Source organism: Thermobia domestica, chromosome 15, assembly GCF_964235325.1.
Source record: "Thermobia domestica chromosome 15, izTheDome1.hap1.1, whole genome shotgun sequence".
In the NCBI taxonomy this organism is placed as follows: domain Eukaryota; kingdom Metazoa; phylum Arthropoda; class Insecta; order Zygentoma; family Lepismatidae; genus Thermobia; species Thermobia domestica.
The window spans coordinates 68,983,828-69,001,580 of record NC_137468.1 but is presented as its reverse complement, the minus strand read 5'-3'; the positions used below and the strand labels follow the sequence as shown (position 1 = coordinate 69,001,580).

General features: G+C 35.5%; 1 protein-coding gene across 4 annotated transcripts in view; it reads left to right on the top strand.

Annotated features, from left to right (window-relative positions):
• The first annotated feature begins 5,638 nt into the window (after nt 1-5,638).
• Nucleotides 5,639-17,753, top strand: part of if (integrin subunit alpha inflated) — a 284,835-nt gene continuing 272,720 nt past the window's right edge. The window contains exon 1 of one of the 4 annotated variants that reach the window (XM_081739749.1): nt 5,639-6,699. In XM_081739749.1, the coding sequence (XP_081595875.1) occupies nt 6,506-6,699 (194 nt within the window). In that variant the 5' untranslated portion in view covers nt 5,639-6,505. Of the gene's footprint in view, nt 6,700-12,980; nt 13,971-17,753 lie in introns of those variants that run through there. The other 3 variants (XM_081739747.1, XM_081739746.1, XM_081739750.1) reach the window with 3 other exon arrangements.

Here is a 17,753-nt window from a genome sequence, read left to right as displayed (position 1 = left end):
TAGATAAAAGATAATTGAAATATGGAACCAGAGCGCCCTAGACAATATTATTTTGCGTGAGGTACCGTTATCACAAGTTACCTAGTGGCTTTACGTTTTCAGCTGTTTAGAAACGCGAAAATAAATGCCGATTTTTAAAATGGCTCGAAATCGAAAGCAGATAAGTGAGTCGTGATAACGGTTTCTCATGTAAAATAATATTGTCTAGGGCGCTCTTGTTCCACATTTCGATTATCTTTTATGTGTTTGAAGATATCACATAATTACTGTAAAATTAGCGGTATTTTAATTTCGCCGGGATGAAGACTCTTAAGTCGCTGAATCGTCTGAAAAAAAAAACTATTCTCGCTGTCTGTTACCATTTTCGTTGTATCACGATAAAAGCTAAAACCGGTAATGATCTATTTGAACCACTTCTGGTTTGAATAGAGAGTTAATAAAGGAGATGAAATCTATTCTTGGGACACTGAATCGATTGCAGAAAACCGTATCTCGATATCTCTTATTGTATTTACTCTGATACTCTGATACCGGACGGACAGACGGACAGTGCATAGCTAGAGGTCTGTATGGATGTGTATATCCGCGGCTATACACATCATTACAGATTCTGCCGATATATTTTTAGTTCCTGTGCAGATGGAGGATGAAAATGCGTATATCTGTGAAAAGACAAAGATTTTACTTATGATTCTTATAAACGATATTGATTATTTACATTTTGTAATACAAAATGATTACTTTTTCGAAATGAATCGCCGCGATACCAAAATTGATTTTTTAAATCTGCATTTAATGATAACAGTAAATATGACATGCTAATCTAATTTTATGGAAGTTTGAATGAAATGGTTTATTTTCCTTCCTGAAGGTGTCTTCCTTTTCATTTCGTTCTTTTTTCTTTCTTTCTTTTTTCTGTTTTCTTTTTACAATACTCCCATTTTAGCTTTGCGTTCTGAGCAAAGATACTTATATCTTATGAGCTAGGAAAAACAAATTAAAAGGATGTGCTCTAAAATTAATTGACAGATATGGTATTACCAGCTCGACAATTTTCTTGTCAGAAATATAAATGTGTGAGGTTCTTCAGTAAGTAGGTACATTTATTATTATTATTATTATTATTATTATTATTATTATTATTATTATTATTATTATTATTATTATTATTATTATTATTATTATTATTATTATTATTATTATTTCTGTTTGTATGAAGTTTTTTTACGTTTTATGTAGACTAGTACTGAATATCTGCCTTGAACTTTATTGATATTATATCATAGGATTCACGAAATTATAGAAGAGGTATTTACAATTATTATAGTAGGAGCTATCTTAAAATCGTGATTGACATAGAAGAAATAAATTCTGTATTTGTTACCTTATTATCTGCAGATGCGGATTGTCATATTGCGGATGTGGTATGTAATGTATGTAGATGCGATTTTATATATCCGCGCGAACTTCTATATATAGCTTAATTTGGAAGTCTAACATAAGCGCCGGCAGTGTTGCGAAACTATCGGCTACCTCTTGTTTTCCTTATCACCACTGTCTTTTATCTGCACTTTCCTTCTGCTCCTTGTTCTTTCTGTATGGTTTAGTGAGAATATGAACAGAAATACGTGACATAACAGAGGTTTTAATTTCCGAGTAGCCTATTTGGGACTTATTGTTGTTAATTCTGAGGAATCTTCATATAATTATCGTTTGACATTTTTAATATTAAAAAGGAGTTAAACTGAACAGTTAATTCAAGATATAATTGTCCATAACATCTGTGCGTGATTCTTAGATTATTGTAGAGAGAAAAATGCCTAAATGTCTGCTAACTAAAAATAAATCGGGTCTAATAGATACTTAAACAACAGATCGAAATGTTGATTGTAGTTTCAATTATATTGTCTTGTGTATCTCGGAACAAGTAGGAACCTCTGTTTAACATGCGCATCTTTAAAAAAAAAAATGTATATACAAGTGCAGTCAAAAGAAAGTCGATTGTGGTTTCATTGTGTTACTCAAAATAAGAGCCTTCTCCTGGCTATATGATTAGAATATGCACTTTCGATACGGTAGATTCAAGTTTGATTCCGAGTGGGAGCTCACTTGGTTCTTATTCCACGTCAAATTGTAAGTCCATGTTTCATATAGCCACACGAACTCCAGAGCAACCAACAAATCGAAAGAGGTACTTCATTCCTGATGAACAATCATCCCTGATAGGCATTCTTCGGCGATTACTATCACCCGATAGACATCCTTCGCTATAGCTCCGACTTGGGTGTTTTAACATTCTAACAACAACAACAAAAAAAAAAAAAAAATCCCGAGCAGTAAAGATACCAGGCTATTGACATCTGCCACCAGGTTATCTTCTACAGTAGATTCATAGAAGTTTAAAGTTGTTTGTTCAAAATTGTGGTTGCTGCCCTCACCGAAAATATCCCTTCCCTCACCTTTGCCCTTTGTAATAAATTACATACAGAAGTGTTACCGTCCCAGACTATATCGAGTCGTTTGGATAGACTAATTGTCTCGCTCGAAGAATCAAATTTTAACAGACCATTCACACACTCAGCTTTGTGAATGTAAGGAAATGTTATGCAACTTTCTTTAATTCTTTGGTGCTTTCACGGACATACGAAACATTTTGCGTAGGTCGCTATTAACCTTACTTCTTGACTTTAGCAGCATGTTCAACTTTACCGTAATTAAACAATCTAATTGCATCTGAAATCACGATTTAAGTGGACCAACTGAATGACCGATAGAAAATACACACCTATTGTCACCTTTCGCCTTTAAAATATTGATGTCAAAGGGCTATAATTCTGTTATTGTTTATTGAATTAGGTCAACCCATCGGTGAAGAGCAAACGCGGTCGCCTTGTTCGCTCAACAAACATTTTTTTTCTTTTATCTCATACTCTACGTCAGCCCATTTACGATGACTTGATCTGTAGTCTTGTTTAGCAAGTATATGACGAAACAAGTGACGTCACGCCTCGTATATTAATCTTATTAAAGAAACGTATGTATGTCGTGTTATAACCGTTTAATATATTAGATGCATATTTTTCAATCTTAAGAAGCGAAAAGGAAAATTACCAGTCATGTATTTTGTTCATTTCTGCCGAGTATGGATATATTCGAAACGAACATCAGTAGCAGACGAACTAGAGCGCCTGGGCGTTCTTCGTTTGTTTCCAGGGGCAACGTACAGTGTTGCCAGGTGCTCATACTTAATTACTCGAACCAGAATAAACACGTGTTTCGAATGAGTTACACTAACTGCAACATAACTGATTTTACTAATTCCCCAAACTAGGAAAGAGTAAGATCTTTGTTCTCACTTTCTTTCTTTCTTTTTCTTTTTTTTTTTTAGAGTATCTTTCGGAATAAGTAGGAACTAGCCTACTTAAAAAAAAAAAAAAAATGTTTTTGCTCACTATAGCAAAACGATCAGTAGTCCAAAACATCTTTCGTGAAAAACAGTTTATAGATAAAACGTAAAATCAAAATTATATAAACTAAAATACATGAAGCCAAGTTAAAGCGAAATTTGAGTATGTAGAAAGAACATTTTCTTTGAGTGTATTGAGTGGGTATATGGTGGCTCATCGTTAGTGCGCTCAGCCCTGATGCAAGGGTTCCTTGTTCGATTCGAAGCTATGTTTTGTGGTAGACAACATCGCATCAATGAGTTTTTTCAGGATATTTACGTTTTCTTGCACATTTTCATTTCACAAATTCTTACATAATAATTCATTTTCATTAACAACTTCCTCCTTTACTCTAAAGGACATAACTTTGGAGCGTTTATTTTTTTCTTTCCGAATATATTTCTCTATACTATAAGATGCATTTTTCGTTAGATACGTTTTTAGCATATGTATGAGGTCATATAGCAGCCTCTGTACATGAGATTTGCTTTTCGCACTGTTACATTAAACGAAGTTCGGCTATCATCGATTTCTCCTTTTATAATCTCAGAGGGAATTGGCCACATCTTTGCCTATCACTAGTGGCCTTTTTCAATCCAGGTTTCTCGTACGCTCCTTTTCCTTTCTGTGTGGTTTACTGAGAATGGGAGCGACAAATGGTGACGTCACAAACCATCCCGTTGGAAATGACTGGGATATGGCATACAGGATATTGACCGAACTCATTTAGATCGCCCCATTTTAACAATATGATGTAACATTACTTAGAATTTGCTGCTCCCTTTCACTGAGGTACTCCCTCCTATAATTACTTACTTGAAATGTTAACCAGGTCCGTAGCAGAAACATCATTTGGGGTTCCAGGGGGGCAATTGCACCCCTTGAGTTTGACATTTCTATACATTTTAATTCACAAAATAATATACCAATGAAAAACCTGGAAATCTACTGACATCTAGCGTCCCCCCCTCCCCAAGCAAAATCTGAAATGACGCCGCTGTCCGTAACCAGAACATTGAGACAAGAGAGGCCAAGATTATTTTTTTATGGGTCTCACTTGAGTTAACCTTACATTCATACATATGTAGCGCTCAATACACAAAGGATTGAAATTTACTTTTCCTCATTTTGGATGTATTTCATATTTTAGATCTCTATCTGAAGCTCCTTTCAGTATCTAAAAGATTCACGCCTAGATATTGTAAATAGTGCTTATAATATAAAAAAATAATGTTCACTTTTCCATATATTCAAACGAACCAATCAAATTTTAGGTCTCATCTTCTTAAAACTTCGATAATTGGACTTGAATTTCTAGTGGTCTGAACGATCCATTTATACTAACAAATATAATAACTAAACATTTCAAGGAGTTAAGATGATCCCAATCAGGCCCGTATCCAGGGGGTCTAGGGGGCGCCCCCCTAAATTTTTGCTGCTCCCTAAAATTTTCACGGTAAGCTTGCAAATGAACTATAATATGATGATGAACTATAATATGGTTGGTTCGGCCCGCCCTAACTTCAGCCGGGCCCCCCTTACATTTTTGGGCTGGCTACTGGTCTGGTCCCAGGAGAGCTGAATTCCCATGGGCACCCCCTAGCTACGGCTCTGATGTTAACCGAAATTATTTACAGCATGTAGCCTCAAACTCTGAGAATTTAAATCAGGTAGTTTTCACTGTATAAAATTCCATAATTATAAAATTCAATAAAGAGTACAATTACAAAATTGTTTATACTTTATATAGTTACTTAATCCTAAAGACACAGCACAGAAAGTCAAGTGGCTAACGCGCGTGTCTTGTGCATGTGGCCCCGCGTTTGATTCCTAGTTCAAGCCATTCAAAATTAAATGCACTACGGTGGTTTCACATATCGTAAAGTCTCTCAGTACTAGAAAGGGACACTAAACTTCAACCACCAGGCATAGATTCAAATGAAGATTTTATGAACGGATGTGCGACACATGATATACTTACAGCACATGTGTTGCTTTTACATAAAGATTGACAACCTTTAAAATCACAATTGTTCTTTGTACAAAATTAACGGTAACGTTTCTCTCGCATCTTGAACGAAAACCGGATGTTAAGAATAATTGTTGTACATCTGGCAACCAGTTCAAACTTCTTACATGTGTTGGTCGTGTGGTGGCGGCAATGAAAGTTACCACGCGGACCGCCAATGGAATGGTATGGAGGCAGGATTTTTAAATGACATTCACATCGCGGATGGCAGGGTGCGTGGACGTACGCCGACGCAGTAAATCCGTAACTCGGGGGAAAATACGAGTGATAATTTCGTGAAGAATTAAACAAGATAACGAGTGCGAATTTGTGTGCGTGTGTAAATGTATTTATATGGTTGAAACAGAGAAAAGTCTTACTATTTATTAATCAAAAATATCTCTATAAAAAGTGCCACTCCCCCTTTTTTGTGCGTTTATTGAAATTATATTGGGAAGAGCGCTCCCAACTGTTTGTGCAGTGTAATTTTCATACAGCCAAAAAAGACATACACTATAAATTTAGTTTTTTTTTTGTTTGTTTTCTTTTACAATTTTTGCGCGAGTGTATTTAAATCTATTTTTAATTATTCATATTTTTGAGTGATTTGTGACGTGAAAAATATATTCAGAAAACAGATGAATTTGTGTTAGATTTCATAATCTCAACATTTGGTTATATATATATATATGCGTGTGAAGAGTCAAAATTCAAATTTTCTGGTCTTTGTAAACATTTAAACGTAAACCACAAACCACAGAAAAATAGTGTGTGTTGCTATGTGAATAATATGCACCACAATTGAATATTAGAACATCTTAATATGTCATTTTTTTGTGCTACAACCGATGATTGAAATTATGGTATGCAAGGCAGTGCCTAGGAAGATAAAACAGTTTTGGACATTATAAGAGGAAATAGCATCTACCAATTTGGATAGTCAATATACTATCCCATAACTCTGCCGTTCGTGTTAGCGCGCCATTCCATGTACGCTTTGATCTCAGTGACACATTTATATTTACTTGTATCATAATAACATTTGTTGAAAATGAAGTTTTTGGACGTGATGTGGGTGAAACAAGAGTGTACTACAATGTTCCTAACGTATCTTTTATTATTATTAAAACTTCATTTCGCCCTTAGTTTTAACATAGACTTGGAGCACTATTTATTACACCAAGGCCCATCCAACTCGCTATTTGGATTTAGTGTGGCGTTACATATGAACCATTCAGATCCATGGTAAGTACAATACTAACATTATTTCTTTGTAATATAAATAATATTGCTATTGTAATGTACTTATATTACTATTGTAATATAAGTAATACTAGTAATAATCGTGGTATTTTACGCTTATGAAAGGCTCTCTAATGGAGAATACAAAAAAGCATCTTTATTAGTTGTATACGCATTGTATAGTATGCGATTCCTTAAAATACTATAACCGACCTTCTTGGACTACATTAGTCCGTTGCTTCAATATCCCTGCTCAGTGGTAGAGCGTTCACTTCCGGTGCTTGGGGTCCCTAGTTCGATCCCAGCTCGCGCCGTGTGGACTTTGTGGTGGACAAACACCGTGCTCGTGGGTTTTCTCGGGGTTCTCCCATTTCCTCCCACTTTCTTAATTCCACCATTTCACTCATCTCTCATCATCACCATTTCCTTTAGCCTAACCGGCATAATCGTGGGATGTAAAACTTAAAGATTTCATTTCATTTCATTTTTCCCTGCACCTTTGTAAGATTACAGCCCTGTAATTTTTCTATAAGACGACGAATTTACTCCTAAATACATTTTCATGTTCATGATATTCAATAAATGGTTAAACCTACGGTATAATATGATATGTGCTTAGACAACTAAAATAACTCATTTCCGGAGAATATCTTGTGGCTCGATATAATTACTGCAAGGATAAAGTAGCGGGCCTAGGCCCGCGCAAGTTACTGAGTAGTTTCGCAATTTAGGAATTCAAAGGAAAAAATGGGAGATTCAAAACTGTATCTTCGGGCAGCGATTCTAAACTAAAATCCTAATGGAAGTTGAGCAGTTTATGTAGTATTTTCTTCATACCTAGTGCCAGAGTCCTTCGTTAAAAATTATGGTATAATATAAAAGCAAATACAGGTACTGTAGGACTAAAATCTGAAAAATCATTTTAAATACTTATGTAAACTAATTGTTGTAGGATTTAGGATTTAGATTCCTGGGCTTTCGGCTTTTATGGCCATGTTAGCTAGCCCTTCATGTTTTGATGGACGACGTCTCTCGGCGAGCGCACTATCCGGGGAAAGGGAAAGAAGGAAGCGACCTGGGACCTATATGTTAGGTACCAACCCGGCACTTACCTAGTGTGAATGAGGAAGACCCGGGAAAACCTCATTTGGATTGACTGGCCTCAGAAGGCTTTTCACACTTTTCCGACCGAGTGCCCCCACCGGGAATCGAAACTGGGACCGCTCGCATCGAAGGCAAGAGAGGTAGCAGCTACGTTACGCGGAGGTACTAAACTAATTGTTGCATCCAAGCCTTCGGCCTGCCGTACACTTTCTGTTGTTTTTAAATTCTATACTATTAGTTGCGTTAACGAGAAAAATGTGGCTAAATGTGAGACGTATACGAATCGATAGATTTTACAGAGCCGAACAAAGTGATGTAGGTGCATGTGTAGTTTTTGAGAATATGGAGGAAAACTTTTTTTTTTTTTTTTTGTAATCTTAAAAATTAGTGATATACGGGATCCACAGCATCGTTTCGATTTTAAAATCGGTTAGGTTTTCTGTCAAAAACTGGTTTCGGTAAAAAAAAAAAACCGAACCGGTTTTGGAGAACGGTTTTTATAATACCGGTTTTGTCCCATCCTTAACATATATCGGTATCAATTGATAGACCATGCGTAGTTTTCGAGACCATTGGAAAATTCACATTCGTAGTTTTTGAGAAAATCGAGAAAAACTTATTTTTCTGGCGCTAAAAAGTATGTTGTTCGTTGCCAATAATAAATAAAAATATTTATTCAGCTGAAGCAAATTGTATGAATTGAAGAGCTCAATTCCAAAAGGGCCTAAGTCAAAAAAGTAAATTTTTCAGGAGACAAGTTTTTTTGTGTGTTTACATCATTCTATTTCTGTGAAAGAAAAGTGATCTATATATAAAAAAAATTGTAATTGTCTACTTTTCGTGATGTAATGGTGAAATTATCATCTATAGTAAGAGTTTTATAGGTGTTTCTAGGCATGAGTCAGAAATTAGCTTCAGAAAATACTCTTGACTAAGAACAATTTTAGAAAGAAAAGCTGTTTTCTTTTGCCTACAATTAATTTGATTTATGCAGTTTTGGCATGAAACCCTGTTCAATATACGGAGATGCTGAAATGGGACTTATTAAAACCAATATCTCAAAATTGACAACAAATGACTTAGGCTCTTTTGGAATCCACCCCTTCAATTGTTTCTGCCAGTCAGACACATATTACTTGTAATAAGAAAAAATGTAGTTCTTAAATTGGAACTAAATCGTCACAAAGCTCCTTTGTGACTGGTGCATCTGTGGCGCAGAAGACACTGTTTCAATTTTCGGTGGGAGTTCAGTGATTCTGTAGGTCCACGTCTAGCACAACCTTGCAACTGAATGCCAAGTGATCTAGGAGTACAGTTGGACCGCTTGGATGCCAAGTGGTCTAGAAGTGCAGTTAGCTTGGATTCCAAGTACTCAGTGGTCTAGAAGTACAGTTGGACAGCTTGGATGCCAAGCGGTGTAGGAGTATAGTTGGACCACCTGAATGCCAAGTGGTCTAGAAGTACAGTTGGACCGCTTGGATGCAAAGTAGTCTAGGAATACCGTTGAACTGCTTGAATGTCAAGTGATCTAAGAGCAAAAATAGAAAAGTGGATTAATGCTTTTATTCACTTCTATAGATAGATACCTTTACAGAAAAAAAAAATAGTTGTCAACATAACGGAAAATAAATATTGGATGTTGAGTTGAACTTCAAATTTCTCTCCTGGAAAACTTCAATTTTAGACTTGGCACCACTTGGCATCCAAGCGACCAATTACCAGTTATTAATTAGTTACATTTTCGTGTTTGTTTTTAAATTTTGATTGATTTATATTACTAAGAAAGCTTCAAAACATCTGAAAGAGTTATGGCAACGTTGTTATACTACATCACTAGAGCTAACTTTTAATAATAATAATAATAATAATAATAATAATAATAATAATAATAATAATAATAATAATAATAATAATAATAATAATATTTAACACGCTCAGCTGACCATCCTTACTGGGGTTTTTATTGATTTTACGATACCCAATATAATAGAAGCCAAAATGTCGTTATATCTAGCCTAGCCCATATGAAAATGAGTCACGCGTGTTTAGAGTCGCCGACACGTAAAGAACGTTAATATTTAGAGGTGTCCTACACAAGATATACGTTATTAACATTATACGCGTAAATGTCCACCTTTCAAAGATTCATGCTAACAATTTCGAATAGCAAACGCTTTTTTGTTGTTGTTGCTTCTTTTTTTTCTAATTTATCCTTGATGAGAGATCTTCAACGGTCTGAACTGTAACGTAATCTTTCTATTGTGCAAATAGTAGTTGATAATGTAGTTTACTTATTCGTACGTGTAAATACGAGAGAGTGCAAATCTCCTTCTATAGTGCCGGCATTATACAGGGTGGGCCAAAAGTAGGTATACACCCCTTCATTGATCAAGTATAACATTCTAGCTTACTGGTTTATTTGCTTCGGCTGTTCCGAGCTTAAAGTATGAGTAAAAAGACACTAAGAATAAATAATAAAGAAAGTAAATCTACCTAATGGATTACAATAAGAAATGACATAAAAAGCAATGAGTTGAACAGTACGGGACTGTATGCCTACTTTTGGGTTACCCTGTATAAAAATTCTACAACTAACGTACAATTTAACTAACGTACAATTTTCAACTGATACAACGCATATTTTTATATCAGCTATTGGGTTTTTATACTCCACTAATCCGGAGGTCTTCAGGTGCTTAAATCTCTGTTGACTATTCGTCTCGTCTCGAAAAATTTCTGGTCTCGTCTCGAAAACGAGCTGGGGATCAGGACTCGTACCTTTACCAAATTCGAGACAACAATGAAGGTAAGACGAGAAATATCTCGAGTGTCATGGACAACACTACTATTGATTGATTGATTAAAGTTTAATGTCTCTTTCCGAGACGATGCTTGAAGTGGGATCCAAACCAATACTTAAGTTTATTCAAAGCAAGTATTCCATCAAGCATTGAACTTGGGGCCACTCGGATCAGTCGTAAGGGGCTTCTGATTCCCCATACAGCACAGATACGTCCCTTGGATGTCCATAGAATGTCCCATTTTTTGCCAGTGTTCCAGAAACGGAACTATTGTGCGATTCCTGTAGAACACTTCTGGGATCTTTATGCGATAATCACAAGGTGACTTTGGAACATTTAAAGCTTGTCTCCTGGAGATGCCCGCGAGACAGAAGTTAAAGCTGTCTCGTATCGAAAATGTGTCGAAAAAGTGATGTCTAATTTCGTGTCTGGTCACTAGAATTCTGCTTCGTCTCGTCTAGTGGGTAACTTTAATCCCGTGAGATACACCCTATTGAAATCCGAGGGAAATCTCATGGATAGATGCTATGTGGAGGATTTATTATTAAAAATAATCAAATAAGATAAGATTCTGGGTACAAAACTTAAATAGAGTAATTGCTTTTCGTTCAGGAAACATAAATGAGAGCTCTTTGATAGCCTAATTATAATATTGTTACCTTTAGTGACATTTATTAAGCAACATGTCTCTGGTTATGCATGCTGTCAGTGGCGGATCTAAGGGGGGGGCTATAACCCTTATAGCCCACCTCCTTGACGCTCAGGTATACACTGGATAAAATGGGCTTCAATCTTGCTTTACACTGGATAAAACTGCAAAATATGGTTTAGCCCCTTCCTTGATCATATCCTGGATTCGCCCCTACATGCTGTCATATTCTAATTCAAGAATACATATTTTCCACTGTGAAAAAGAAGGAAAACAAGCACGAAAAAATATCCATTTTCATTCAAAAGTACCGAAAATGCATTTTCAGGAGTCAATTTTCAACATTTTCCCCAAAGTCATACCAGATCAATAAATCAGATTGTACAAGTCATACATATTTTAAAAATTATTTTGTTTTGTGCATTGTTGATGGTACTTTATTTTAGGTCTATACCTCAGCTTTCAAGAACTTTCTCAATAATGAATGGAAGGAATACGAAATATCACCCACATAGCACATGGCGTCCCCAGGACGTCCCATTTTGATCTCAATTATCCCATATAGTTCCCGGGATTATCGGGACAATTAGTAGACATCCCATGGACGTCTTGCATGGGACGCCCTAAAGGATTTCCACGTAGGATGTCCACGGGACGTAACGGATGGGACAGGAGATTCCAGGGAAATCCCACGCCGGACTATTTAGGACCATATTATCCCATGATTTACCAGTGGACATCCCTTTGAGGTCCCATTGAATATCCCGTTTTCCACTATATTAGCCGACATCTGGATATCCCGCGGAGGTTCTATGGATGTCCCGGGAGCAAATTCGGATGATCCCGAGATGTCCCGTTGTCCATTGGGGATCAGTCTCGGACGTCCCGTGGATATCCGTGTTCTATGTTGGCAAACAAAACTTTCTCTTATCGTTCCTCGTAAGATAATGATAATAAATAAAAAGTGCATAGGTTATGCACCAATTGTATTTGGGATTTAGTAAAATTTCAACATCGCTAATTAAATTGGCAGTTTTATTGTGTTCATACCAATCTTATTGATGCTGCTTTACAAAAGAGGAAATCATCTCACACCAAGTCATGAGTTTTGAAAACCTCGTACTTGCACCATTTTCAATTGTCATTTAATTTTAATGCATTTTAATATGTCATGACGTTTTCCACTGTATAAATTCTAAATTTTATGTGAACTAACGTGCCATAAAATAAGAAAAAAAAATTGCTTTCTTTGTGTAGGAAGAGATCATTTGAATATGAGATATGGAAATTTCTTTAAGCGTGTCGCCACTTTCCTAGTGTAGGAGAAATTTATATCGTTGTTCCATAACACTAGCCGTACTACAAACTATATAACCGGTAAGTAAGTGTTTTACCTTATTAAGTTCTGCGCATGCGTTTCAAGTATGTTATTATCAGTAAGCCATCTGTATAAGAAGCAAAATAGTGTAGCCGGAGAAAAGACGGCTTGAGTATTCTGCATGTGTTTGCAGCAGATACGAAATTTCTTTTTTACGTAACACACGCTACTTGTGTTGATGCGGCTTGTGGACAGAAAGATAATTTTACGGATGCTAACGGATATTGGATCTTGTCAGTGCGGGAAAAGCGATTATCAATGAAAGAGCTGAAACAACTAAGATTGGAAAGTTCGACGAAATGCTCAAAATGATTAAGAAAAGGAGATAAATATTACATAAAATCTACAGTGCAGTACAAGAAACTGAAAATCCGCAGCCTCCTTTCCCAAGTTTAGGTTGATTGAAACATAGTGTTAATTTTTTTTTCAACGGAAAGATAGACAGATTGTATAGGCTCTACTAATTTAACCGTAACCGTGCGTGTGCTCGTGTTTATATATTTTCCCCTACTAGTAGCACTGTTCTGTCCTCGTTTGTTTTACCCCATCTCATATGTGTGTGTTATATGTGTATATTATTGTGTACAAAGCGGTAGTGTTCAGAAAGTATATAGGAGGGCGCCACATGCGCATGTGGTAGTGAATGTATATGGTTATACTAACTGACTATTTTTGGCAACACCAAAAAATCTTGACACAGGACTTGCGCCGTGCGCTCCTGCTTGGAAAACAGCGTGGAGAGAGAACCCCAAGTTTGAGGCTCGAGTTTTGTGTGAGTTTGTGAGTGAAAAGGAAGTGTGGAAAGATATCTTCTAACACAGATAAATGGGAGTGCGTGAGTGTGTGTGTATAGAAAAACACATGTGGTGTAATATTTAAAAAGAAAAAGCAAATGCAAAATAAAAATAAAAATTATGACAACTAAAATATTACTCAGAAAGAGAAAGCATAGTCGGACATTTTAACATAATAATAAATAATAAAATATCATTCGGGATATTCTTACATTTCAATTTTAAAAAACACTTTTTTTATAGCTTCTAAATTAACTAAAATATCACTTTTCCTTACATGTACGATTGTGTGAGTGTCTTGATTTCGGAATCTCTGTTTGGAAAGAATATACCAAAAAATTAGTAACAATGAAGTGTCTGAATATGATATATTCAAGAAACGAAAATACGCGTAGCCGAATGTTCCTAATTGTCGCTTTGATATTGTCAGTGTGTCCGTATGTACTTAGCTTTAATATAGACTTGAAGTATTTCTTACTGTACGAAGATAATTCCGATTCTATGTTTGGATTTAGTGTGGCACAGCACATCGATAGGGGATTCCCATGGTAAGTATAGTTGTGTAAAAGAACTCAATATTTATATATATATATATATATATATATATATATATATATATATATATATATATATATATATATATATATATATATATATATATATATATATGAGTTTATTTATACTGTTGGCTCACGATTTCACATGCTGATTTTAACTTTTTGTCTAGTTCTTAGCAGAAGAAATTAACAGTATTTTGTATATGTGATAACAAAATTTAAACCGTCAACCGTCCCTGCAAAGGTGGAGTGAGTCAAGTGCGTCAAGATTTGTGAGTGGGTCGTGGGTAGAGATGTGAGTCGGGTAAATACCCAGTGGGTAGGTAAATAAAAAATGAGTATTTACCCGGGCATTTACCCCTTTTGTATTTACCTACCCAAAAATTGGGTATTTTACTATTCAACTATTATGAAGTTTTAAGAATTGTTAACCATACCGGTGAAGTTTTTCTGAATTTTAGGGTTTCTCGAGCGTGATTTCCCGTTCATTCACTATAAATATACAAAATAATAACAAATTGACCCCGTTCAAGTGCAGTGCGGTTTTGCAGGCAATTTTGACCATGGTGCACCCGCGGTACAATTTTGGATATGTTATTCTAGGTTAAAGGGACATCTAAAACCTATTTTTTATTTTTTTCTCGAAAGTAATCATCATAAGTATAGATGAGATCAAAATATTGAACGAATTTTTTTGGAAGGAGGAAATAGTGAGAGTGAGCTATTACAATTTTCAGTCGATGCCCTCGTGTACACCTATACATACATCTAAGTTTGAACAATATTGATAAAGCCAATCTTGAGAAATAATTCACACAACTTTTCCGATTTTACGTCATTGCTTACGAACAAATCAGAGTTGAGAATCAGTCAGAGTTGAAACTTGAGGGATTAATGTCTCCTCGGGGTACCTTCATTACCACCCACTTTCCGTCTCAAGATTGATCTGGGGCTATTTTACTAATCCACCTATGCCCTTTCTTCACCAAAGTGTGAACGGTTTTTAAACTTGAATTAGTTTCATCAAGACTTAAAAAAAAAAAAAAAAATTAAGAAATTGTAGTATGACTTCAAGCCTGAGATTGTCCAAACATAGAAATCATATATAAACCTTCTTTGTTGAATCTTTGGGAGACAGTCCCAGTTTTAAATGTAGTCTCGATACGCCACCGATTTTCAAGAACTCTGTCAAGTTATTATGTGTTTTTATTTGAGAACAGATGTATTGAGACTTCTTCAATCCAACAATTTTTCACGAAATGTGAAATTTTGAAATTTTAAAATTCTCATAAAACAACTCAGACACCCGAAAGACAAATAAAAGATAAACTAAAGCTGGATCATGTATCTAAAGCATTACATATCAGAGGCTACAACTAGTTGAATAAAAATGAGCATAATTATCAAAATCTTTCCAAGTCGAACTTTATGGAGTTCAAATTAATCATGAAAAGATTGTGCCTTGTGTCTACTAGTTTCGAACTTAAAAGGACATTTTAGAGTAGTTTTATCATGAAAGGGGAAAGTGAGTTCGATATATTTGGTATAGTCGCATTTGTTATAAGAAGAAATGCTGAAGAGAAAACTATTACATTAATTTTTCATCAAATACAGACTTTTCTGATTTTTTTTATGGCTTCTTAGGTTCAACGTTACTATTTAGGAATTTTGATAAAATCTTGATGTTGGTGTTTCTTAAAAGATATACCGACGTATAGAACGATAACGAAGTCTTACAGGAAGTGTTGAACGAAAGCCTTGCCAAAGCGATCTTCGTTAGTGGGTGTCCCCTGTCACTTGTTGATCACCCTTTGTGGATTGAATTTTTAAAGAAAATTCTTCCTTTGTATGCTCTCCCATCAAGGTATAGCCTGGCTACGAGTTACTTGGATGCTCAATACAGTGAAATGCAAGGTGAAGTTAAAATGAAGTTAGAGGAATCAAGAAACCTACATTTACAGTGTGACGGTTGGGAGTAACTTGAGAAATGAATCTATCATTTATTTCGTCATTTCAAAGCCTGAACCTGTTTTTGTTGATTTCGTGTTGTCGAAAGAAAATAAACACGATGCACATTACTTGTCTGAAGAGATTATGAAAGTTCTGTAAAAATATAACCCTGAAAATATTTTTAGTACTCATAGGAGACAACGCGTCCATGCGAGCAGCTTTAAAATTAGTAAAACAGGAGTACTCTAGTATAGTATCTTTGGGTTGTCTTGTTCATCTTCTTCATTTGCTTTGTTCTGACATCATTGGATGTCCATCGGTAAAGACATTACTGGAAAGTATAATTGATGTTGTTAAAACAATCCAACTTAGTCATCACTTGCAAGCACTATTTGCACAAATCTCAAGGAAAAAAAGGGTTACAATTTTGTTAAAGTTGCTTGGGGAAACAAAATAGGGAAGCCATTTACACTGCCTCCACTGTCAATAAAACTGGACTTCAGGCGCTCGCTGTGAGTGAGGAATCGTCATTACCTTCAGAAATCAAGAAAAGACTTCTTGATGATGTATTCTCGGCTTGTATTAAAAAACTTGTAGCCATTTTGAAACTATAGTGGATTTGATTAATTACTTCGAGTAAAATGAGCCTCAGATAGACACTGTGCACTCAAAATTCCAGAGCCTTCATCAAACTCTGACAGAACAGTTACCATCTTCAATCGTTTTGAAAACAGAAGAGCAATCAATAATGGAAAGTTTTAAAGAAAGAATTGAATTTGGCTTGGGTCCGTCATCTGAGATCTCCTCAGTCCCACTTTCCAGGGCTGCAAATTGACCTCTGAAGAATTGCTTGATCAAGTCAACTTTGTTTGTGAAGTTGGAAAGCAAATGGGATTTAATTCTGTTTTACTGAGAGTACATTTGACTGACTGTAGGGACAAGGAAGGACTTTGGGCAAGGAAGTTTTTGTGGAATGGAGTGGAACAAATGAGCTCACTCCTTTGGTGAAGAGAGTTTCGAAGCATCACTGAATTAGTTGATGTCCCCATTCGAATCCTTAGTGCTCCGGTTACATCTTCTGCCACAGAAAGAACTTTCTCTACATTTAATGGATCCACAGTAAAACCAGAAATCGTTTATAATCGAAGAGGGCAGGAAAACTAAAATATCCTTCATGTGACTGGAAGCTTTTCAATAAGAAATTGCCTGAAGTTTCACGGATGCAAACTCAGGACCAGGGTCATCAAGGAAGAAGTCACCAGCTGTTGGTATGGAACAGAACAAAACACCAGACATATTGGAAGAGGATACAGAAGAAATAAGTGACATAGAAAAAAAATGAAGAAACGAGTGATAGTGATGTTGATACTCAAGAATTGTGTGATAATTCCGATTTTGATCTTACGGTTGATTCTGAATAGGACGGTAAAATTTGTGGTCGTTTTATTTATAGTGTCCCAAATATGGTAGAGGTTAATTGCTGTTCTATACTGAATAATTTAAGGTATAAATATTTCCTTCACTGATTTACTATACAGCTTAACGTTGTTTATCACATTAATATTTTAAAAGTATTATTGTTAAACTCCAATTAGTGAACACTTCTAAAAATCAGGAATTAGTTACTTAAGTGTTTTATGAACTGTTAATCCTTATTTTATGGATAATTTTCTTTCAACGGCATATTTAGTAAATAATTTGATCGACCAATTTATTAAATTTAGTTACTTTGATTATTCTACAAATATTTTTATCATAAAATTACTTCTGCAGAATGGCAAATTAGGTAAATGTTTAGTTTCTAACAAGGAAGGGTCACTCAGT